The sequence below is a fragment of the Meles meles genome, chromosome 21 (genome assembly GCF_922984935.1).
Source record: "Meles meles chromosome 21, mMelMel3.1 paternal haplotype, whole genome shotgun sequence".
Taxonomy (NCBI): domain Eukaryota; kingdom Metazoa; phylum Chordata; class Mammalia; order Carnivora; family Mustelidae; genus Meles; species Meles meles.
Window position 1 is genome coordinate 27,345,281 of NC_060086.1, and position 25,337 is coordinate 27,370,617.

The 25,337-nt window shown below is 34.4% G+C and overlaps 1 protein-coding gene across 1 annotated transcript in view; it reads right to left on the minus strand.

Annotated features, from left to right (window-relative positions):
* LOC123933607 (phospholipid-transporting ATPase ABCA3-like) overlaps positions 1–25,337 on the minus strand; it is a 189,307-nt gene that overhangs the window by 123,094 nt on the left and 40,876 nt on the right. The window contains exons 12-15 of the mRNA XM_045992947.1: positions 11,733–11,887; positions 5,057–5,212; positions 4,545–4,755; positions 2,094–2,244 (exon numbers count right to left, since the gene is read on the minus strand). Coding sequence (XP_045848903.1) covers positions 2,094–2,244; positions 4,545–4,755; positions 5,057–5,212; positions 11,733–11,887 — 673 coding nt within the window. The remainder of the gene's footprint in view (positions 1–2,093; positions 2,245–4,544; positions 4,756–5,056; positions 5,213–11,732; positions 11,888–25,337) is intronic.

The window sequence follows — 25,337 nt, forward strand, 5'->3', positions numbered from 1 at the left end:
ATGGAATTGCCAAGTTCTTTAAATCTACCTTCACAATCTAATAGTTTTCTTTCCCTCTTCTTTTCAGCTTCCTTATTTTCCATAATTTTGTCTTCTAGATCACTGATTCACTCTTCTGATTTGTTCATCTTGTTTTTATGGTCTCCACTTGGAACTGCTTCTTGGTAATAGCATTTTTAATTTTGGCCTGACTAGATATTAGTTCTTTTATCTCTATAGTAAGTGATTCCCTAGTGTCTTCTATGCTTTTTTCAACTCAGCTAGTATCTTCATAATCACATTAAATTCTAGTTCAGACATCTTATTTATATCTATATTGATTAAATCCCTGGCTGTACTACTCTCTGTTCTTACTTTTATTATTATTTTCTAAAGATTTATTTATTTATTTGTCAGAGAGAGAGAGAGAGAGAACACAAGCAGGTAGAGCAGCAGGCAGAGGCAGAGAGAGGCGCAGGACCCTGGGATCATGACCTGAGCCGAAGGCAGCAGCTTAACCAACTGAGCCACCCAGGCATCCCCTGTTCTTACTTTTAGGGCAAATTTTTTCATCTTGTCATTCTGCCTAGAAAAGAATAAAGAAAAAGAAAAAAAAAAACCCAAACTGGATACTGCGTGTGTTTTGGTCTGTTTGTAACAATAAACTAGATCCCAAAAGAAGAAAGAAAGAAAAATGGTGAATATGGAGCTGAAAATTCACACACCCCCACCCGTAACTCTTCAGTGAGCCTTCACAGAAAAGCAATCATTCTTATCTCCCCAGTTTCCATCAGAACTCTCTGTTCACCTGGCCTGTGACTGAGGGGTTTTATCTCAGGCATGCAAGTTTCAAAACTCTAAACTTTAAGGACTCCCCCGTGTGGACCTGCATTCTTCATTCTCTTCATCCTGGGGAGGGTCTTGCCATGCTTCTGCCTTTTGCTGGACCCATCTCAGGAAAGCAGTCACAGAAATGCACAGCAGTTCACAGTTTACGGCAACACAGAGCAGAAGGATGGCACCTAGACTCACTGTTCTCAGTTGGCTTTCATGTTCTTATGCCTGGTAAGTCTGTGGCACTCAGGCACCATCTGTTCTTCTTGTTACCCCAGGGAACCTCAGACTACATCGTCACACCTGGGATTCCACCCTGCTTCACTACCTGAGCTCCTTTAAGCCATGCACATCCCTTACTGTAGCAAACTTCTAAAAGCTCCAATTCTGCACTCTGCTGCTTGTAAAACTTTGAGGTAGCCTCATTAGGAAGGCTTTCTTCCCTGCACCATATTCTCAGCTACATCACACTGGATTCAAGTCTCTGCAACTTCTACCTTCCAAAGGATGGTTGCTTTTCTACTTGTAGACTTGCAACATTTGTTTTCTCAGATCTCTAATTGGTTTCTCAGGTGTCCAGAATTATGTAACTATCTAGTTGTGTTTGAAAGATGGGACAAACTTAGGGTCCCACTCCTCCTCTGCCATCTTAACTCCTCTTACCACATCTTTATCCATTCATCTGTCAGTGGATTATGTTTCCATAATTGGCTATTGTTGATAGTGCTGCTATAAACATGGAGGGGAGGATGTATCCCTTGAAGTCAATGTTTTGTATTCCTTGCATATGTGGAATTTAAAAGAAGAAACAAATGAATAATAAGCAAAGAAAAAAAAAAAGAAAAGGAGGTAAATCAAGAAACGGACTCTTAACTATAGAAAGTAAACTGATGGCTACCAGAGGGGATGTTGTTAGAGTGATAGGTTAAATAGGTGATGGAGTTTAAGGAGTACACTTGTGATAAGGACCAGGTGTAAGTGTTGAATCAGTATATTATATACCTGAAACTAATACTACCCTGTATGTTAACTAACTGGAATTTAAATAAACACTTAAAAAATCAAATAAGCCTTGTGTGAACTTAAACTTATGAAGAAATCCTTTTGTTCAATGAGAGAAGTCTTCAGCTACAAAATTTTCAAATCTAGTCAGCAACAGACAGCTGTAATTGGACATCTGGATTATTGGCAAAATATTACTCACTAAATTTGCTAAACATAGAAAATTAAAAATGATTTCTGGTCACCCAAATCATCCATATAAAACTTTGACTCTTTACCTCTGTGTATATTCTTTGGGTAGGATAACTGATAGTTCAGCTCCAGTAAAGTTTTCCACAGTGGCTTCTGGAATATGAGAGTGAATTATTTCTGAGATCTTTTCAACATCACAATGTGATTCCTTCTCCATGACTATGCGATATCCAGCACCTGAGAGAAATCATTTAAAGACCACATGAAGCATTTTCATTCTTTTTAATCTCCTTGTAATTCCAAACCTGGCTCTTCATGGTTCAAGTTACCTAGGTCCACAAAGAAGACATGGAATGTCATGAGATACTTTTTTATGACTCAAGGAAAGCTCACACCTAAAACTTTCAAATGCTACTCCAAGAACCAAGATATTGTATAAACATCAACTCCCTTTATAATTTTCTTAGTGTACAATAATAACTTAGTTATTATTGAAATAGTAGATGTATGAAAAAGTATGTATGTATGTATAAAAAAGTATGTATGTATGTATGAAGAAAGTCCCCTATAATCTGGCTACCTATTACTCTTGAAATGTAATTTTGATAAATATTTATTTATTATTACTGGTTGTTCAGTGCATATCAAGCATTAACTGGGCTCGAGGGATAGAGCAGCAAACAAAGCATATTAAAATTCTGTCTTCTTAAGAGCTACTTTCTAGTCAAAGGAGGCAGATAATGATAAAGAGGAATAAGTTAAAATATATGCTGTGTTAGAAAAAATAAATCAGAAAAGGGATATAGCAAGTGTTGAAAGAGACCTGAGAATAGGATTTTTGACTAGTGACTTTAAAGACATCAAGGAACTGTTACACTTAGTGTTTCCCCTATACAGAGAAATTGTTTCTGGAAGTAGAGAAAACCATCATTATTTTTAAATATATGCTTTTAAATGGTCATTCTATTTGCATTTGTTTCCTCTTAAGATTAAAAAAGTGAATATTAGGTTTTTAAGTATATATATATATATATATATATATATATATATATCTTATCAGATAGTCTGGTTTATTTACTTGGCTTATTGAATGGAAGACATTATTACATTTTACAAAGAGGCAACTACACCCTGAGAATAAAGTGATTTATCCATTATTTATTAGCTATTGGAACTAAAAACTACTTTTGCTTTACTTACAAATTGATAGGTGAATTGTTTTTCATTTCTCAGGAATCATGACACAATTGTCTCATGCTCTTGAAACTGAATAGAAAATGCCTCCTTTTGGAGAGAAGTGAGGTGGCTAGTGAGAGTTGAATGCTAACACCAACATTTAATGTCTTATGCCATCAAGGAAGCAAACAAAAATCCTAGGCTTTTGATTAGGATGTAAGAAGTCAATTTAAGTATATTTAAAGTTTAGCATGTAAGAAGGGATTGGAATATTCCAAAGTATTAGACCTTTTAAAATACCTACTTATGCATTATGTACTATCTTATCAATAATTAGTAACATAAGTGAATGCTGTTAGAAATTATAAATGACTTCTTTATCAAAAGCATAACTGTTTAAATGATGTGGCTCATAACTTAGGTACACCCAATTCAGATGAATATAATTTTGGATTATAAGTCAACTGCACAAACTCCCACCCATAAGGTGATCATAAATTTTGAATACCTAAATGGGCATATAAATATGACTTTAGATAATTTTTTAAAATTTATCTAGGGCCCAGTTTTATATTCTATAAAATGAGGTGGTTGTTTTGAATATTACATATGACATATAAAGTCATTAACACAAAAACTAGCATAGAGTAAATAATGTGAGTTGAATGAATTCAAATATGGAATAAGTGAATGATGAACCAATTCATTCTTATTATCTACATTTATGTTTATACCCTCAAATTTTGAATTCCCACTATTGTAATTTTAGTCATCAATAATTCACTGATGTATCAGTTTTATCTCCTAAAAAAGTCCTCTACTTTAATTAAAGTCAACAACTATTTTATTCTATAGTTGAATGGTGTATGGTGCTTTCATTCTGTACTAATCTTTACTGTCAATTATCATACTTTAGAGTTATCTCATTATCTCATCACAGTGGGGATTTAATACTTGTTTGGCAAATGAGAAATTAGGATCAGACATGACTGATTGCTCTATTTCCTTTCCTCATCAACCAATTAATTATTCAACAATGTAAATCTATTTGGATACAACTGTATTCTACAGAAAAAGAAAATTGTAAGTGCAAAATGGGAGAAATAAGCATGGCCTTTGTAGGTTGACAAAGGTATTTTGTGAGTCTGAATGTACATGTTGGAGAACAAATGATAAATATATATAAGGAATATCCAAGTTGCAAATGGCCTTAAAAACCTGTTAGAACTGCTGAGATTTAATTAGTAGGACAGAGGGAGCCACTGAAATTTTGGCTATGTAGACAACATATAATTAAAATCATGTTAGCAGAATATTACTAAGGCATCAATATCCCAAGAATGAGCAAAGGGAGAGAGAACCATATATTTGTTTCAGGAAGACAGAAGAGCCACAGCACTGCAGTGTCCCCTTGACCATGATGGCAATTCGGTCACCCAGGAGATCAGCTTCATCCATGTGGTTGGTGGCCACCAAGATCGTACGATCCTGTTTATACTGTTGAAGGAGATCCCGGGTGGCTCTCCTTGAGACTGGGTCCAAGCCACATGATGGTTCATCAAGTATCACTACCTAAAAACCAGAAGAATTCCTTGACCATTGATAATTGATACTAGGCTACTTGTGAGATAATTGCTATTATTTAAGCTAAGAATCTAGACTGTACATAGTGATAAAAAACCCAGAAAAAAGATAGTCCCAAATCATATTATGAGAATTGAATGCAAATTCCTTATAATTATCATTGGCAGCATTTCTTTAAGATTCATACCAACTCTCAGGGTTTTCGTCAGCTGAGTTTTCTAGAACAGTTGGCAGGAACCCATGGTTCCTGCCTCCTCACTCCCCCTTTTCATCCTCTTTTCCTTAATACCTGGGAGCCCCCTATGAGTGCTATGATGATGGCGAGTTTGCGCTTCATTCCTCCACTCAGTGACTTTGAAAATGTATCACGCTTTTCTAGCAGGTTAAAAGTAGACAGCATATGGTCAATTTCCATACAATACATGTTTTGATATATTCTTTTTACCTAAAAAGAGGAGGCAGAATTTACATAGTGCATCCAACTTTATCCTTGGAATGTTTTTAGATAATAACTGTCTTTGTATATCTATGTAGATAAATGAAGTTTCTTGCAACTACACCCTTAAAGCATTTTATATGATCTCTTTTCTCACAGATACATAGTGTCTTTTTCCCATTGCCTCTCTTTGAGTCTAAAGGAGAATTACTAAAAAAAGAATTTATTTTCAGATTTATAGACACCTGAAGCTCAGAAAAGGAGAAAAGAAACATCTTTATTTTCTAGGTATGATGGAGTAAACCATCTCCCACCCCTTACCCCTGGTTTCATTTCCAACTGAACTCAATTATTAAACCTGGAGAACAATAAAAAGTAAACATCAGCAGTTGCATCAGAAAGAACACAATATTTTGAAGTATCACTGAGCCAGCATTGGGTTTATCATTTTTCACCCCGTGTATCCTCTTAGCCTGAACACAAAGTATCCAAACCCTGATAGTGCAGATAGAATTGAGATTAAGGAGAAACTCTGTAGTTCTGGCTTGAGGAATGCAAAAGAAAACACCCTTAAAGCTCTGAGAGAGTGTGGATGGGCCAATTTCTTTCTTTCTTTTTTTTTTTTTCCTGTCCTTTTGTGTCCCAACCCCTTAGGAATCTTGTGGCAGGGATGGTGGCAAGAGTAGAAAGGAAAGGGAATCCTGTAAAAGCTAAAATGCCAAGGTAGAGGAAACTTCTCAGTTAAGTAGAACCTGGCTCCAACAGGACAGGGTCAGACCCAGTTGCTTTTTATCACCTTCTCTGTTTTCCAGCCACTTGGATATGGCACAATCATGAAGTGTACAATTTCTGGCTGGAGGACTGAGAAAGGAATCTTCAGTAACCAGGAAATACTGGTTAGGAAACAGGAGAGAGGAGCAGGAAAGTATTACCATAAAGTTGTTTATGAACACATGTGTTTACCCCATCATTTACATACCCAGATCTACTCCTCATTAGCATACTAAACTTTAAAATTATGCTAACAAGTAAACCCCTACCCAGATGTGAACTAACATAGGAGAAACTGGATCATCACTGCTAAGACTTCAAAGCTGACACTAAAACCATAGCCCACAGATAACATATAAACAAGATGCAGTCTCATAAGTTACTTTTAAAAACATCCAGGATAAAAACAAAAATTACTTGGCATACAAAGAATCATAAAAATCTCAATTCACTTAGGAAAAGACTATCAACAGATATCAATGTTAGGATGGATCAATGTTAGGATCAATGTTAGGATGGATCAATGTTAGGATCAATGTTTAATTCCAGATGCTGGAATTAAAGTAGAAAGTATCATCAAAATAAAGAAAAAAATTAATGGAAATCTTAAAACAAAAAAATCCAGTGACCCAAACAAAAAGATCATTAGATATACTCAACAGTAGTAGAATAGAAATTATAAAGGGTAAATGAACTTGAAGGTGGTTCAATAAAAATTATCCAATCTGAACAACAGAGAGATAAATGATTTAAAAAATGAACAGTTATGAGTAAGTGTTGAATCACTAAATTGTACACCTGAAACCATTGTGACATTGTATGTTAACTAACTGGAATTTAAATAAAAACTTAAAAAAAAAACCAATGCCCAAGGGACTTTTGGGACAATAACAAAATGTCAAACATTCACGTCACTGAAGTTCCAGAAGGAGAGAAGAAAGAATATAAGACTGAAATAATATTTGAAGAAATAATGACTGAAAATTTCTGAGGTTTGGAATAAGACTCAATCCTACAGATTGAAGAAGCTGACTAAAGCTCCATTCAGATACACTCAAAGCAATCTGCACCAAACAAATCCTAAAAAAATTGTTGAGAGCCCCCAGAGAAAAAAAACAAATTTTTTATAGGAGAAACAATTCAGATGACTTTGTAGGTTTCATCAGAAACCATGGTATCCAGGAAGCAGTGGAGTAACAATTTTAACTGCTGAAGGAAAAGAACTGTTAACCCAGATTTCTATGTCAAGCAAAAATATTCTGGAGAAATGGTAGTAAATTAAAGGTACTTTCAAGTGACAGAAAGCTAAGAGAAACTAACCAAGAGCACTGGCCTAAAAGAACTGATAAAGAATATTTTTCAAACAGAAGAGAAACAATATAGAAAACCCAAAACATTATGAATGGTAAAGAAACAGTAAATGTAGTAACTGTTATTCTCTTACGGTTCTTTAAACATACTAGATAGTTTTAAATGAAAAATATAGTATTTTTATAGTGTTTTCTGATGTTTTCAGTATTTTTACATGTAATATATGACAACTATAGCATATACAGCAGAGGATAAAGAACCTACAAGTAATTGGTAAGGTTTCTACATTCCAAATAAAGTCAGAAAATATTGATTCTAAATAACTGTGAAAAGCTAAGGCTGTATTTTGCAATGTCTAGAGCAATCACTGGAAGTATATATGAGATATAGTAAAAATCACAATTGACAAACTGAAATGGAATACTAAAAAAATAACCAATAACCCAAAAACTGGAAAGGGCAAACAGAGAAAAAAAGTGAGAATAATAAAAGGATAGATTTAAATATAAGTTTACTAGTTACATTAAAACTAAATTATCTAAACACATCAATTAAAAGAAATTTTCAGATTGTATAGAAAACATGACTTTTTTTTAAAAGATTTTATTTATTTATTTGACAGAGAGAGATCACAAGCAGGCAGAGAGGCAGGCAGAGAGAGAAGAGGAAGCAGGCTCCCTGCCGAGCAGAGAGCCTGATGTGGGACTTGATCCCAGGACCCTGAGATCATGACCTGAGCCGAAGGCAGCGGCTTAACCCACTGAGCCACCCAGGCGCCCAAAACATGACTTTTTTATACAGTGTCTACAATGAGCTCACTTAAAATTTAATTATATAGGTTAGTTTAAGGTGACATGTTTAAAGAAGATACACCACGAAAACACAAAACACTGGGTATTATATGCAACTAATGAATCACTGAACACAACATCAAAAACCATTAATGTACTATATGTTGGCTAATTGAACTTAATTGAAAAAAAGCACAAATCAGAAGAAAGCTGGAATGGTTATCCTAATATCAGATAAAGTTGATTTCAGAACAAAAAAAATTACAAGAGACAAAAGAGGGACATGGCATGTTCATAAGAGAATAAGACATAATAACCCTAAATGTGTATATATCTAACAACAGAACTTAAAACACAGGAAACAAAAATGAATAGAATGAAAATGAATAATAGAAAAATACATGACTATAATAGGATATTTCAGAAATACTCCTAAGTAACAGAATTACCAGACAGAAATCAGCAAATATACAGAAGAATGAAACAAGAACAAGAAATCAAACTGATGTTTACAGAAAATTCCAACCAAACAGCAGAAAACCTATTCTTCTCAAGCACATATGAAATAGTAAGCAAGACAGACCATATCCTCAGTCATAAAACCCTAGCAATTTCAAAACACTTATAATTACACAAAATATGATCTCTGACCAAAATAGAATTAAACTAAGCATAACAGAAAGAAAGTAGGACAATTTCCCATCACTTACACATTAAAGATTGTACTTGCAAATGATGAGTCACAGAATAATCTCAATGAATGTAGGAAATATTTTGAACTGAATAAAAATGAAAATATAAAAAATTGTATCAAAATTTGTGGGGTACAACAAAGGAGTGCTTAGGGGGAAAAATCATGGCAATAAATGCTTACATTAGAAAGAGAATGCAGATCATTTTAGAAGCTACACGAATAGGGCATTAAATAACATTGAATCACATAAAGAAGATGTGATACACACAGGAATATTACTCAGCAATAAAAAGGAATGGAATCTTGCCATTTGCAAAACCATGGATGGATGTCAAGAGAAATAAGTCAGTCAGAGGAAGACAAATATCAAATTATTTCACTCATATATGGAATTTAAGAAATGAAACAAATGACTAAAGGAAAAAAGAGACAAACCAAAAAACAGACTCTTAAATAACTACAGAGAATAAATGGATGATAACTAGAACAGGGGTGGCTGAAACAGGTGAAGGAAATTAAGAGTACACTTAGTGTGATGAGCACTACCCTAATACAGAGAATTGTTGAATCACTATGTTGTACTCCTGAAACTAATATAACACTGTATGTTAACTATATTAGAATTAAAATCAAATTATAAAAATAAGGAAAGGAACTTTCTCACAGTGATAAAGGGTATCTGCAGAAAAAAATTTAATGGTCAAAACCAGAATGCTATCCCTTGAGATCAGAAACAAGTCAAGGATGCCCACATATTATGCTGTTCCTAGCCAGTGTGTCATGCAAAAAAAAAAAAAAAAAAAAAAGAAAGGAATAAAAGGTAAACATACTGGCACTAAGAAACTATCCCCATTCTCCAATAATATGATCATCTATGCACAAAACCAAGGAATCTACAAAAAAAACCCTCCTAAACCCATTAAGTGAGCTTAGTAAGGTCAAAGAATAATAGGTTAACATACAATTATCTATCATTTTTCTATGTACAAGCAATGAACAACCGGAAATCAGAAAACTTTTTAAGTCTCCAAATAATGAAAAAATAATGAAAAAAATATAAAAATACAAATAATGAAACAATATAAAGGATATATATATATATGATATATATATATATATATAGTGTATATATATATATATGTATACTGAAAACTAAAAATGGTAATGATAGCAAAGACTTAAATTAACAGAGAGAAATACCATGATCAAGGATTTGAAATCACAACATGGTAACAACATTAACTTTCTCCGAAGTGATATACAGGTTTAATCTAATACCAAACTCACAGCACAACTGTTGTAGACACAAAAGAGATAATACACAAATTATCTGGAAGGGTCAAACAGCTATAATAGCTAAAACACTTTTGAAAAAGAATATAGTTGGATGAATAGCATTATCCCATATTAAGAATTACCATAAAGCTATACAAATCAGGGCACTGTGGATCAAGAGCACATTAAAAGAGAGTTGATAAGTCCAGAGAAATATGACCATTTGATCTTTGACAACGCAAAAAGCAAGTCAAAGATGAAAGAACAGTATTTTTGAAAAATGGTTTTAGAACAATTGATCATCTATATGTAAGACAATGCTTAAAGGTGTAAAATGTAGATCTAAGTTCAAAGACTAACCCACAAATGGACCATAGATCTAAGTGTATCATAAAAATAAAAAAAAATTAGAAGAAAATACAGAATAAATTTTCGTGTCTTGGGGTTAGGAACAGAGTTCTAGAAAAGACAGCAAAGGCAGGATCCTTTGAGAAAAATGTGATAAAAATGTGATAAATTGGATTTCAGTATTAAAAACCTTTGCTCTGTAAAAAGCATATCCAAGAAAATGAAAAGACAAACTACAGAAATAGGGAAAGTATTTGCAAAGCACATTATCCAACAAAGGACATATAGAACTATAAAAAATTTAGTAACAAAACAAACCCAGATTTTAAAAGTGTACAAAGGGTCTTTCATCAAAGAGGGTATAAATGGGAAATAATCATGTGAAAGATAATCAACACAATTAGCCATTCATGAAATGCAAATTAAAACCAGGAGGATATACATCTATACATTTACTAGAATGGTTAAAATGTTAAGATGTAAAGGGGTGCCTCTCTGGCTCAGCTGGTTAAACATCTGACTCTTGATTTCAGATTAGATCATGACCTCAGGGTCATGAAATTGAACCCTATGTCGAGCTCTTCACTGAGTGTGGAGTCTGCTTGAGAGTCTCTCTCTCCCTCTCCTTCTGTTCCCATCCCTGCTTGCGCTCTCTCTCCCTTTCAAAAAAACATGTTAAAAAGTATTACAATACCAAATTCTGGGAAGGATACGGAGCAATTGAAATCTTCCTGCATTGCTGGTGGGGGTGCAAAATGGTTCAGTCACCCCAGTGACTATACCGAAACTATAAACACTTATAATATGATCCAGTAATCTCATTCCGAGAGAAATGAAAAATTATGTTTACACACAAAAAACTTCACATGAAATTCAGAGCAGCTTTATTCATACTCAAAATGTAAACAACCCAAATGTCCTTTAATTGGTGTACCGCATTACATCTAAATATGAAATACTACCCAACAATTAAAAGAAATGTACTACTGATCATAAAAGTATGGATGGATCTTGAAGGCAATATGCTTATTAAGGAGCTAATCTCTTAAGGTTACATACCATATGATTCCATTTATATGGTATTCTCTATAAGACAAGACATTAGTGATTAGGATAGACCAGTGATTACCAAGATGGGATAGGGATGACTACAAAGGAATAGCATGAGGGAATCGCTTCTTGGCCTTTTGGCTAAGATCAAGTGTAGGAATAGCATGAGGGAGTGTTTTGGAGTAATGAAAATATTCTGTGGTGCTAGCTGAATGTTAAACTTCACATGTCTATATATATAAAAAAAAAAGTAAATATACTGTATAGTTTTAAAACATTTCTGACTCACCACAGAGTAGAAAAAAAGGTGTTCTGAGAGTGTCAAGTCATTAAACAACATGTCATGTTGTGGACAGAAGCCCAAGTTTTTTCGAATCTCAATTATGTTCTTTGAGATGTCAAATCCATGAATATAAACTTTTCCTCTAGTTGGAGGGTAACAACCTATGATTAAGCAGAAGACATAAAAGAAGCTGAGCATTGGTGAGAGAGAATTATAAGATATTATAAATTAGTATCTTAAATTCAGCCTGCTTGTGGATTACTCAAAAAAATTAGCACTATCTCCTACAGAATAGTTTAGGAAAATATCAATAATTACATCTAGATATTGGGATAAGCTATCTTTTTTTTTCTTTTCTGCTTTTGTATACAAATTTTCTACAATAGATATGGATTATATTGATAATAAAAACAAATAATTTGCTATATTCTAATACATTCACATTACAATTAGACTGTTACAGTATTTGTGGATCAGAATAGGTACTGTGTAGATGTTATGACATAATATTGAGGCTCCTGGGTGGCTCAGTCAGTTGAGTCTCTAATTCTTGATTTTGGCTCAGGTCATGATTCTGCGGTCCTGAGCTTAGACCCCATATTGAGCTCCTCACTCAGCAGGGAGTCTTCTTGCCTTGTCTCCTTCTACCCCTCCCCCTGCATCTGTAATCTCACTCTCTCTATGATAAGTAAATACATCTAAGAAAAAGAAAAATATAAGATTAGGATTATTTAACTTTTGTCTTCAAGAAATTTAAATACTAATAACAAACCGTCCAGATTCGTGGGCAACAATTTTGTGGGCAACAATTTGATAACATGTAAAAAAAAAAACTATAAGACCATTTAAATCCTATAAATCATTTACCTTGTTTAAAAATATATATTCTTTTTAAAACGAAATAGAGTTGACATAAAACATATTAGTTTCCAGTGTACAACATGATTTGATATTTGCATATACCACAAAATGATCATACAATGTCTAGTTAGCATATCACACACATAAATATATTTTTCTTGTGATGAAGACTTTTATGATTTACTCTCTTAGCAACTTTCAAATATATGAAACAGTAAAATTAACTATAGTCCTCATGCTGTACGTTATATCCCTTAACTTATTTATCTTATAACTGGAAATTTGTACCTTTTGATCACCTTCACTCATTTAGCCCAGTCCCCATCTATTGACTCTGGCAACCACCAATCTGTTCTTTATATCTGTGAATTTGTTTTTTTTTTTTCTTTGTAAATTCTACATATAAGTGAGACTATACAGTATTTGTCTTTCTCCAACTTATTTCACTTAGCATAATGCACTTAAGGTCCATCCATGTTGTCACAAACAAGAGTTCATTCTTATGGCTGACTAATAATCCATTGGATATATAGACATCTTATCTATCCATTAGTCGATGAGAACTTGCATTTTTAACACATTCCCAGGTGATATTAATGATGCTGCTAGTCAAAGGACCAGACTTTGAGGACACTGAGTTAGGATAAAGGCTAAACTGCTATTATCAAAGAGGCCACAAAGAAGTTTTAAAAAGACAGAAATTTTGCATTCATATGATAATCCCAAGGCAAAAAATCCAGGTCGGTAGGAAGATCAACTCCACATTTTTTTAAATCCATTCATCCACTGAAGGACACTTAGGTTGCTTCCATACCTTGGTTATTATAAATAATGCCACAAACAAACATGGGAGTAGATATCTCTTTGTGTTTTCATTTCCTTCAAGTAAATACCCAGAAATGGAACTGCTGAATCATATGGTAGTTTTATGTTTAATTTTTTTTAAAGATTGTATTGATTTATTTGACAGACAGAAATTACAAGTAGGCAGAGAGGCAGGCAGAGAGAGAGAGAGGAGGAAGCAGGCTCCCTGCTGAGCAGAGAGCCCAATGCGGGGCTCGATCCCAGGACCCTGGGATCATGACCTGAGCTGAAGGCAGAGGCTTTAACCCACTGAGTCACCCAGGCTCCCCTATGTTTAATTTTTTGAGGAAACTTCATAATGTTCTCCATAGTGGCTGCACCAATTAACATTTCCACAAACAGTGCACAAGGGTTCCCTCTTCTCCACATCCTCCTCAACACTTGTTATTTCTTGGCATTTTGAAAACAGTCATTCTAACAAGTGTGAGGTGGTATCTCATTGTGGTTCTGATTTATATTTCCCACATGGTAAGTGATGTTGAGCCTCTTTTCATGTACTTGTTAGCCATCTAGCTGTCTGCTCTTGAAAAATGTCTATTCAAATCCTTTGTCCATTTTTTAAGTTGGATTTTATTTTTGCTATGAGTCACATGAATTCTTTATATATTTTGGATAGTAACACCTTATCAGACATTTTGCAAATATTTTCTCCCATTCAGTGGGCTACTTTTCATTTTATTTTTTCTTTGCTGTGAAGCTTTTTAGTTTGATGTAGCCCCACACCTATTTATCATTGTCTTTTGTTGCCTTGTTTTTGGTGTCAAATTCCCAAAATCATCTCCAAGATTGAGGTCAAAGAGCTTACTGTATGCCTGTATTTTCATCCAGGAGTTTTGTGGTTTCAAGTCTTACATGTTAATGTAACCCATTTTGAGTTGATTTTAGTATACGGTATAAGAGAGTGATAGTTCTCCCAACACCATTTATTGACAGGATTGTCTTTCTCCATTGTATTCTTGGCTCCTTGGCTCCTTTATTGTAAATTAACTGATCATATATACATGCATTTATTTTTAGGCTCTCTATACTGTTCCACTGTTCTGTGTCTGTTTTTATGTCAATACCATACTATTTTGATGACTAGCTTTGTAACATAGTTTGAAATAAGGAAGCTTGATGCTTACACCTTCTCTAGATTGTTTTGACTATTTAGGGACTATGGCAGTTCCATACAAATTTTAGGATTGTCTGTTCTATTTCTGTGAAAAATGCCATTAGAATTTTGATGGGACTTGCACTGAACTTGTAGATTGTTTTGGGTAGTATGGGCAGTTTAACAATATTAATCGTTATTAATGGAATATCTTCCACTTATTTATGTCTTATTCACTCCTTTTCATGTCTTATAGTTTTCAGTGTACAGGTGCTTCACCCCCCTTGGTTAATTTTGCTCCTAGGTATTTTATTCTTTTTGATGTAATTATATATGGTGTTTCCCTCTTTCTTTTTTTCGTTCTTTCTTTTTTTCTTTCTTTTATTTTTGAGAGAGAGAGAGCACAAGCAGGGAGGGAGGGGCAGAGGGAGAGGGAAAGAGAATCCCCAAAAGGCTCAATGCTCAGTACAAGCCAAATGCAGGGCTTGATATCACAACCCTGAGATCATGACCTGAACTGAAATCAAGAGTCAGAGGCTTAACCAACTGAGCCACCCAGGCGCATCTCTTTCTGATAGTTTATTTGTGTATAGAAACACAATGGATTTTTGTAGACACACTTTACGTTCTGCAACTTTACTGAATTGATAGTTACAAAAGTTTTTTAGTGGAATCTTTATAGTTTTTTATATATAATATTATGTCATCTGTATTTTTTTCTTTTTGATTTTGATGCTTTTTATTTCTTTTTCTTGCCTAATTGATAATTGTGTTAAATAAAACGGCAAGAGTGGGCATCCTTGTATTATTCCTGATTTTAGAGGAAAAGCTTTTAGCTTTTTACTATTGAATATGATGTTAGCTGCAGGCTTGTCATATATGGCCTTTGTTATGTATGTTAAGTATGTTCCCTCTATGCCCAGTTTGTTTAGCGTCTTTATTATAAGTGGATGTAGAATTTTGTCAAATGCTTTTCTGCATCTATTGAGGTGATTAAAATATTTATAGTCTTAAAATATATTTTTGAAAATTATATTTAAAAATATATTCCAGGGGCACTGGGTGGCTCAATGGGTTAAAGCCTTTGCCTTCGGCTCGGATTGTGATCCTGTAGTCCTGGGATGGAGTCCCACATCGGGCTCTCTGTTCTGCAGGGAACCTGCTTCCCCTTCCCCTTTCTTAGAACTCCTGGGTGGCTTGGTTGGGTAGGCCACTACCTTTAGCTCAGGTCATGATGCCAGTGTCCTGGGATGGAGCCCCACATCGGGCTCTCTGCTCAGCAGGGAGCCTACTTCCCCTTCTCTCTCTCTGCCTGCCTCTCTGCCTACTTGTGATCTCTGGCAAATAAATAAGTAAAATCTAAAAAAATTTTTTAAAATACATTCCAAAGTAGAAAAGTCTTTCAAAAACATCTCAACAAGGCTACTTATCTAGCATTGATGGTAAATACTAAAAAACAATTAAAAAAAAAAGAAAAGAAAATGACAAGTTAACGACCACATATTAATTTAAAAGACTACTATATGGCTATTAAAAAGAATACTATGTTACTACTAAAAATACAATGTGGCCTTGGAAATAACATATATACAGACTATGTCACATAAGGAAATTTTTTTTTAAAAGATTTTTTATTTATTTATTTGACAGAGATCATAAGCAGGCAGAGAGGCAGGCAGAGAGAGAGAGGGAAGCAGGTTCCCTGCTGGGCAGAGAGCGGATGTGGGGCTCAATCCCAGGACCCTGGGATCATGACCTGAGCTGAAGACAGAGGCTTAACCCACTGAGCCACCCAGGTGCCCCAAGGAAATTTCAATATAAAATTATGTTCTTTAAAAACTGAACACAAACTATCATGTTACATAGTAATAACATTAATATTTTATAAACAATTAAGAAAGACTTATTGAAAAGATGTGAAAAATTTAGAATTTTACTTTCATTAGGTTCCTTCCTTATATCATTACTCAAATTCTTACATTTTAAGGTGTTTTAAATGACAATGATAGTGGAAGATCAGGGAAGTAAAAAAGCACCTGTTTTTCTATAGAAAGAAAAAAAAGGGCAAAAACTACCAGAAAAGGCTAAACTCAGAAAAGTATTCAAAGGCTTACAGCAACACAATAGTTAATCAAGAAAAAGATGAAGACCTTGATGAGCACTGAGTAATATATGGGACTGTTGAATCACTATATTGTACAGCTAAAACTAATATAGCATTGTATGTTAACTACCATGGAATTAAGATTAAAGAAGGACTACACTTACTGTGATAAGCCCTGAGTGATGTAGAGAATGGAATCATTATTACCTAGCAAAACTGTCTTTCAAAAATGAAGGAGCAATTAAGACTGCCAGGCAAACAAAAGTTGAGAGTTCGTTACTAGGAAACCTCCATTACAAGAAATGTTAAGAGTTCTTCAGGATGAAACATAAGGATGCTAAATGGTAATATGAAAGCATATTAAAGCATAAAACTCATTGTAAAGGTAAATAATGTAGACAAATACAGAACACTATAATGCTATGGTGAGTATAATACATGTAAAATAGTGGTGAGTAAATCACTCATTTTTTGTATAAAAGTTAAAAGACAAAAGTATTAAAATACTATACACATAAAAATGTTCATCAACATACAACATAAAAAGATGTAAATTGTGACATTAACATAAAGCATGTTCATGTGGAAGAAATAAAATTGAGTTCTGTTTGTGATTGAAGGTCAGTTGTTATTAATTTAAATAGAATATTATAAAAAATAAATAGAATATTATAACTATAAAATATTTTATGTAAGTTCCAAGGTAACCATAAAGGAAATACCTACAGAATAAACACAAAACACAAAGAGAAACAAATCAAAGTATGTCATATAAGATATATATATATTTATGAAAGAAAAAAGTAGAGGACAAAAGAACTGTAGGAAAGACAATTTTAAAAATGGCAATGGTGAGCCTTTCCTTATCAATAACTACTTTAAGTTTAAATGAAAAGACCTAAAAAGATATAGAGTGGCCAAAATGGATATACTAACAATACCTAACTATATGCTCTCTACAAGGACCTTTACTTTTTATTTTATTTAAATTCAATTAGCCAAGGTATAGTAGTACATCATTAGTTTTTGATATAATGTTCATTAGTTGAGTATGTCACCCAGTGCTCATCATACCACATGCCCTCTTTAACGCCCATCACCCAGCTATGTCACCCCTCCATATACCTCCCTTTCCACAACCTTCAGTTTTCTTCCTGGAGTCAAGAGTCTCATATGGTTTATCTCCCTCTCTAATTTCTTCCCAGTTTCCCCTCCCCCACCCCTTTCATCCTCTGCATTATTCCTTATGTTCCACACCAGTGAAATATAATTTTCTTTCTCTGATTGACTTATTTCACTTAGCATAATCCCCTCTAGTTCCATCCATGTCAATGTAAATGGTAGATATTCATCCTGATGTCTAAGTAATATTCCACTGTATATATACACCATATCTTCTTTATCCATTCATCTGTTGGAGGACATCTCAGCTCCTTCCACAGTTTGGCTATTGTGGGCATTGCTGTTATGAACATTGGGATACCAGTGCCCCTTCTTCTCACTACATCTGTATCTTTGGGTTAAATATTCCAAAGTAGTCATAGTGCAATTCTCTGCCATAGGGTAGCTCTATTTTTAATGACCTGAGGAACCTCCATACTGTTTACTAGAGTGGCTGTACCAGCTTGCATTCCCACCAACAGTGTAAGAGGTCTCCCCTTTCTCCAAATCCTCACCATCACTTGTTATTCTTCAAGGAACTTTAGATTTAAGGACATATATAGGCAGAAAGGGAAGGCATGAAAAAAGATATTCAATGTAAACGGTAACCAAAGAGAGCAGGGGTGGCTATACTTCTATTAGGCAAAATAGACTTTAAGTAAAATATGTCATGAAAGAAAGAATAGTATTATGTAACAGATATATCACATAACAAATAATTAAAGTTACAGAAAGATATAACAATTATAAATATATGTGTCCAACATTAGAGCACCAACATATAGTAGGTAAACATTGGCAGAACTACAGGGAAGAATACATAGCAGCAATATTATATTACATGGAGACTTCAATATCACACTTTCAATAATGGATAAAACATCTAGACAGATGATCAATGATGAAACAGAAGTGAACAACACTAGAGACCAAATGGACCTAATAAGCGTTCTATCTAACAGCAGAAAATATACATCTTTTCAAATGCACATAAAACATTCTCCAGGATATATATGTTAAGTCACAAAGTATCATACACAATTTTAAGTCGTAAATAACAAATTTAAGACTCAAGTCATATACCGAGTATCTTTTCAAACCACAATGGGATGAACCAGGAAGCAAAAGAATAAAAATGTAAAAATTCATAAATGTGGAAATTGAACATAACATTCCTGGAAAACAAATTGTTCAAAAAAGGAGGGGGGAAGGAAAGTTAGAAAATATTTTGAGACAAATAAAAATGAAAATACAAAATATTAAAACCTATGGAATACAGCAAAAACAGCATAAAAAAGAAGTTAATACTGATAAGTGTCCATTATAAAAAAAAGGTAAAAAATACACATCCTAACTTTACACCTCAAAAAACTAGAAAAATAATTCCAAAGTTCGCAGAGGGAAGGAAATAAAAAAGATTACCCAAAAATAACCAAAATGGAGACTAGAAAAATAATGAAAGAAATCACTGAAAGTAAGGTTGGTTTTTGAAAAGATAAACATAATTGACAAACCTAAACTAGACTAAAAAAAAGTCAGAAGACTCAAAATTAGGAAAGACATTGCAGGGAGCCCAATGTAGGGCTCGATCCCAGGGCCCTAGGATCATGACCTGAGCCAAAGGCAGGCAATGACTGAGCCACCCATGCACCCCTTTACCAAACTTTTAGAGAAGAATTAGTGCCAGCCCTTCTCAAACTCTTCCAAAAACTGAAAATGAGGGAATACTTCCAAACTCATTTGTGAGGCCAGCATTACCCTAACACCAAAGCCAGACAAAGACACTATAAGGCAAATAACTCGGATGAAAATGGATTCGAAAGTCCTCAACAAAATACAAGTAAACTGAATTGAACAACACATTAAAAGTATCATATACCATGTCCAAGTGGGATTTACCCATGAGATGTAAGGATGACTCAATATTCAAGAATCAATTGATGTGATACACCATATTAACAGAATGATTTTTTTAAAATCACATGATCATCTCAACAGACACAAAGAAAACATGTGGCAAAATTGAACTCTCTTTCCTGATAATGTATAAGACATTTTCCTCAACGGACTAGAAATAGAAGCAAATTTCCTCAACATAAAAAGACCATATATGAAAAGCCCACAGCTAACATAATTCTTTATGGTGAAAACTAAAAGCTTTTCCCGTAACTGGAAACAAAGTAAGGGTTCTTCCTGTTCCACTTTCTGGACCACTTCCTGTCACACTTCCTGTCCCACTTCTAGTACTGGAGGGCATAGCCAAAGCAATTAGGGGAGAAATAAAAGGTATCCAAGCTGGAAAAAAAGAAGTAAAATTATCTGTTTGCAGATGATGTGATCTTACCTGTATAAAAGCTTAAGTCCACACACACGTGCTCTGTGATGCATGATTCAGTTAAGTTGCTATATACAAAATCAACATTCAAAAAATCAATTTCTGCATCATTGATATGATCATGTGGTTTTTGTCCTTGATTCTATTCATGACGTATTACATTGATTTTGCATGTCAAGCCATCCTTACATTCCAGGAATTCATCTCACTTGGTCATGGTATATGACCCATTTAATATATTGTTGAATTTAGCTTTGTAGTTTTGTTTTGTTTTGAGTTGTCTATCTATGTTGATCAGGGATATTGGCCCATAGTTTTTTTATCTTGTAGTGTCCTAGTCTGACTTTGGTATAAGGGTAATAATAGGCCTTATAGAATGATGTAATAAGTGTACCTCCTCCTTAATCTTTTCAAAGAATTTGAAGAGGACTGGCACTAATTTTTCTTTAAATGTTTGGTAGAATTCTCCAATGAAATCATCTGGTCCTAAGCTTTTCTTTTGAGAGGTTTTTCATTACTGTTCAATTCTCTTAGTAGTTATAGGTGTGTTCAAATTTTCTATTTCCTTATGATTCAGTCTTGCTGGGTTGCATGTTTCTAGGAATTTATCAATTTCTTCTAGGTTATGAAGTTTTCTAATATATAGTTGTTCACAGTGTTTTCTTATGATCCATTTTATTACTGTGGCATAGGCTTTTATATCCCACATCTCATTTTTATTTTAATTATTTGAATTTTTTCAATTTTGTGTTTTTTTTTTAAAAACCAAGTCTTTTTCTTTTTTAAAAGATTTTATTTATTTGTTTAACAGAGAGAGACACATCGAGAGAGGGAACACAAGCAGGGGGAGTGGGAGAGGGAGAAGCAGGCTTCCCACACCAAGCAGGGAGACCCAGTGCAGGGCTCAATCCCAGGACCCTGGGATCATGATGTGAGCTGAAGTCATGCTTAGTGACTGAGTTACCCAGGCGCCCCTCAAAAACCAGTTCTTAAGTTTTATTTTTTCCTTTTATCTTCCCATTCTCTATTTTATCGCCACAGTGATTTCTACTCTATTCTTCCTTCTACTGTCTTTAGTTTTAGTTTGCTATTCTTTTTCTAGTTCTTTAACGTGTGCAGTTAGGTTATTAATATCAGATTTTTCCTCTTTTTTTGACATAAGTGTTCACAATGCTAGAATTCCATTTTTGCACTGCTTTTGATGCATCCTGTAAGTTTTTTATGTTGTGTTTTCATTTTAAATTTTCTCAAGATATCTTCTATTTTGTGATTCCACTTTTGACCCATTGGTTAAGGGTGTGTTGTTTAATTTCCACATATTTGTGGGTCTTCCAATTATCCTTCTCTTAATTGATTTATAGTTTCTATTGTGACTGGAAAAGATACTTTGTATAATTTAATTATTTTAAAATTAGTTAAGATTTGTTTTGTAAACAAACATGTGATCTCTCCTGGAGAATGTACCATGTCTTATTGTGAATAATGTATATTCTGCTGTTGTTGGGTCAAGTGTTTAGTACATGTCTGCTGGGTCCAACTGTTGTTAAAGATCTCTATTTTCTTACAGAGCTTTTGTCAAATTCTATATATCATTGAAGGGGAGTATTAAAGTTTCCTACTATTATTGTACTACTTCTTCTCTCTTTATTTCTCCAATATTTGTTTCATTTTTTAAAGAACTCTGATGTTTGGGTGCCTGAGTGGCTCTGTCGGTTAAGTGTCTGCCTTCAGCTCAGATATAGATATAAAGTAAATCCTTGGGATGCCTGGGTGGCTCAGTGGGTTAAAGCCTCTGCGTTCGGTTTGGGTCATGATCCCAGGGTCCTGGGATCAAGCCCTGCATTGGGCTCCCTGTTCAGCAGAGAGCCTGCTTCTCCCTCTCCCTCTGCCTGTTGCTCTGCCTACTTGTGCTATCTCTCTCTGTTGAATAAAGAAAGAAAGAAAGAAAGAAAGAAAGAAAGAAAGAAAGAAAGAAAGAACTCTGATGTTTGATAAATATATATTTATAATTGTTATATTTTCCCATTGAGTGTTTGATTTGGTATCATCACCCTACTCTGATTATCATTTGCATATTTTTTAATCTATTTACTTGATTATGTGTGTCCTTTGATTTCAAGTGATTCTCTTGCAGACAGCATGTATCTGCATCCTTAAAAAAAATCTATTTAGTCAATCTATCTCCTTTGATTGGGTTATTTATTTATTTATTCATTTATTGTTAAAGATTTTATTTATTTGAGAGAGAGAGTGCGAGAGAGCACAAGCAGGGAGAGGTAAAGAGGGAGAGGAAGAAGCAGGCTCCCCACTGAGCAGTGAATCCGATAAAGGGCTAGATCCCAGGACTCTTGAATCACGATCTGAGCTGAAGGCAGGCACTTAACCAACTGAGCCACCCAGGTACCCCTGATTGGGTAATTTAATCCATTTATTTCAAAAGTAATTATTGTCAGGGAAGGACTTACTATTGCCATTTTATTAATTACTTTCTGTCTGTAGCATTTTGCTTCTCACTACTGCTTTTACTGCCTGCCTTCCTTTGTGTATATTCTATAGATCTTCTTTGTGACTACCATAGGGATTAATGCAGATATCTTAAAATGATAATGATCAATTTTAAATTGACAGTAACTTTATTCATAGCCTTGTCCTTCCACTTTATTTTCTGATGTCACAAATTACACCTTTATATACTGTGTACTCATTAACATAGATTTATAATTATTTTTATGTTTTTAAGTTCCATGAGTTAAAAGTGAATTTATGCACCCAAATTTCAATAACATGTTTCTATATTTGCTCACATATTTACCTTTATTAGAGAAATTTATATTTTTATATGGCTTTGTACCTATCTAGTGTCCTGAATTTCAACTTGAATGACTCCTTTCATTGGTTCTTATAGAAGATGTCTCGTGGTAATTCATTCTTTCAACTTCTGCTGAATTAGGAAAATCTGAATTTTCCCTTCACTTTTCAAAGTTTTGACAGATATAGTTTTCTTGGTTGTAGTTGTTTTTTCTTTTAGCACTTTGAATGTAATATCCTACTACTTTCTGGCCTTCAAGATTTCACTGACAAATCCTGAGTCTTGAAGAGCATCAACTGCAATTGAAGAGTCACTTTTCTCTTGCTTCTTTCAGGATTTTCATTCTTTGAATTTTTAGTGTGATTATATTGTGTCTCATTTATGGGTTTCTTTCACAGTTACTCTACTTGTAATTTGCTGACTTTCTTGAATTTGTATGTCCATTTTTCCCCCTCAGATTTGGTAAGTTTTCAGACATTATTTTTTCAAATAAATACTCTGTCCCTTTCTCTTGCTTATTTTCTGGGACTTTCAAATGCATACAGTGTCTCACTTGGTATCTCATAAGTCATTTAGGCTCTCTTCACTTTTCTTCATTCTTTTTTCTTTCACTCCTCTGACTTAATAATTGCAAATAGCCTATCTTCAAGTTCGCTAATTCATTTTCCTACCTTTTCAACTCTGCTGTTGAAACCCTCTAATAACAATTTTCAAATTAGTTCTGACATTTTCCATATTCAGGATTTGTGTGGGTTTTTAAAAAATTACTTCTACCACTGTTAGTATTTTATTCATGCATAATTTTTCTCATTTCATTTTGTTGTCTGTGTTCTCTTTTAGATCACTGAATATCTTAAAATGACTTTTTGTCAGGTAACTCAGAGATCCGTCTTTCTTAAGGGTCATGTTCTAGTGCTTTATTTTGTTACTTTGGGGCAGGTTTCCGTGTGTGTGTGTGTGTGTGTGTGTGTGTGTGTGTGTGTTTTGTATGCCCTATGTTTCATTGAGATTTAAACATTTAAAAACAGACATCTCTCACAGTATTTATGGACTAGCTTCATGCATGGGAAGTCCTTCACCCATCATCCCAGGTAGAGGTTTTGGGACCTTAAAATATTTTCTGGGGATGGGTCTTTGGGGTTTTGCATATGTTTTCATTCTGCTATATATGGCTGCTCCAAACTATCTTAATTTCCTTAAGCAGCTTGGAGATTGTGTTTCTTTTGTAGTTCTCTGCCTATATTCTGTTGCTTCCTTGGCATCTGAGTGGGGAATTGCATGTTTCTGATGCCTTAAAATACTTCAAAGTGCTGCAGCATTTGCCTGTGTTTTTCTGTGACTTCCAAACTGTCATCCATAACACATTGCCACTCCTATTAATTCTCCATTAGGCAAAGCAGAAACCAGTCCCTTGGGCAGTCCCTAGACAAGCCAGAAAATTGGATATAAGTTCTAGTCTTTTCTTTCTGTCCCAAGGAAGGAGCTTGGAATTGGCACATTTCCTCCTCATTGTGCCATGCCATGCTGGGAGAGGGGTTGGGGTGAGAAAAATGCCATAAAGTTCCTGTCCTTTTTGGTATCGGACATGCATACATTTGCATACTGCTGCATCCAAACTTGTTTCTGGAGTTTTTAAAAAGGTATGTTTGTCTGCATATTGTTGCTAACTTAGTGTCTCTATGGGGAGGAGGGTCTGGAGCTTACAAGTTCACCATATTTCTGATATGACTCTCACCTCCTGCTTCTAAGTTACCTCTATCTTCATTTAGTCTTGTTTAATTGCTGTAAGTCTTTTCTTCTTTCCCGAGTTCTGGCAAAACTGGTTCTGACATTTTGTGCCTGTTTATATGTATCTTGTCTATGAAGGGACCAGAACTTGGAGCTACCATCTCTGAGAATTTTCTCCTAATGGTTGCTTCTGAGCTCACTCTCGGTGTATGAATAGGATTTCAATAGGTGGACAGATGGTTCAGGCACTCCCATTGAGAGAAAGGGCATGAGCATATACAGATGGAAAAGTGCATTATATGCGTTCTGTCATTACGTGTAGAACATGGAGTGTGTTCCAAGATAACATGTAAAGCATATCAACTATATATAATGCATATATTATCATGAAGTTAATGACAATTCAAATCATACCTTGTGATACTACCTAGGTAGTCATGTTGTTAAGAAGAGGTTAAACAGAGACCTAGAGGAAATCAGTTCAAATATATAAAATAGCAGAGAATGCAGGTAGTGTCTGCCCTTCCTGAGCTAGTTTTGGCATCATTTTGGTTTCAAAGGAGTGGTTATTATATTTCAACTACTAGGCTCAGCCCTGTTCCAGCCTCTAGAACTTATGCTAACCTCACACACAACATGGGATTCATGATTCTAAT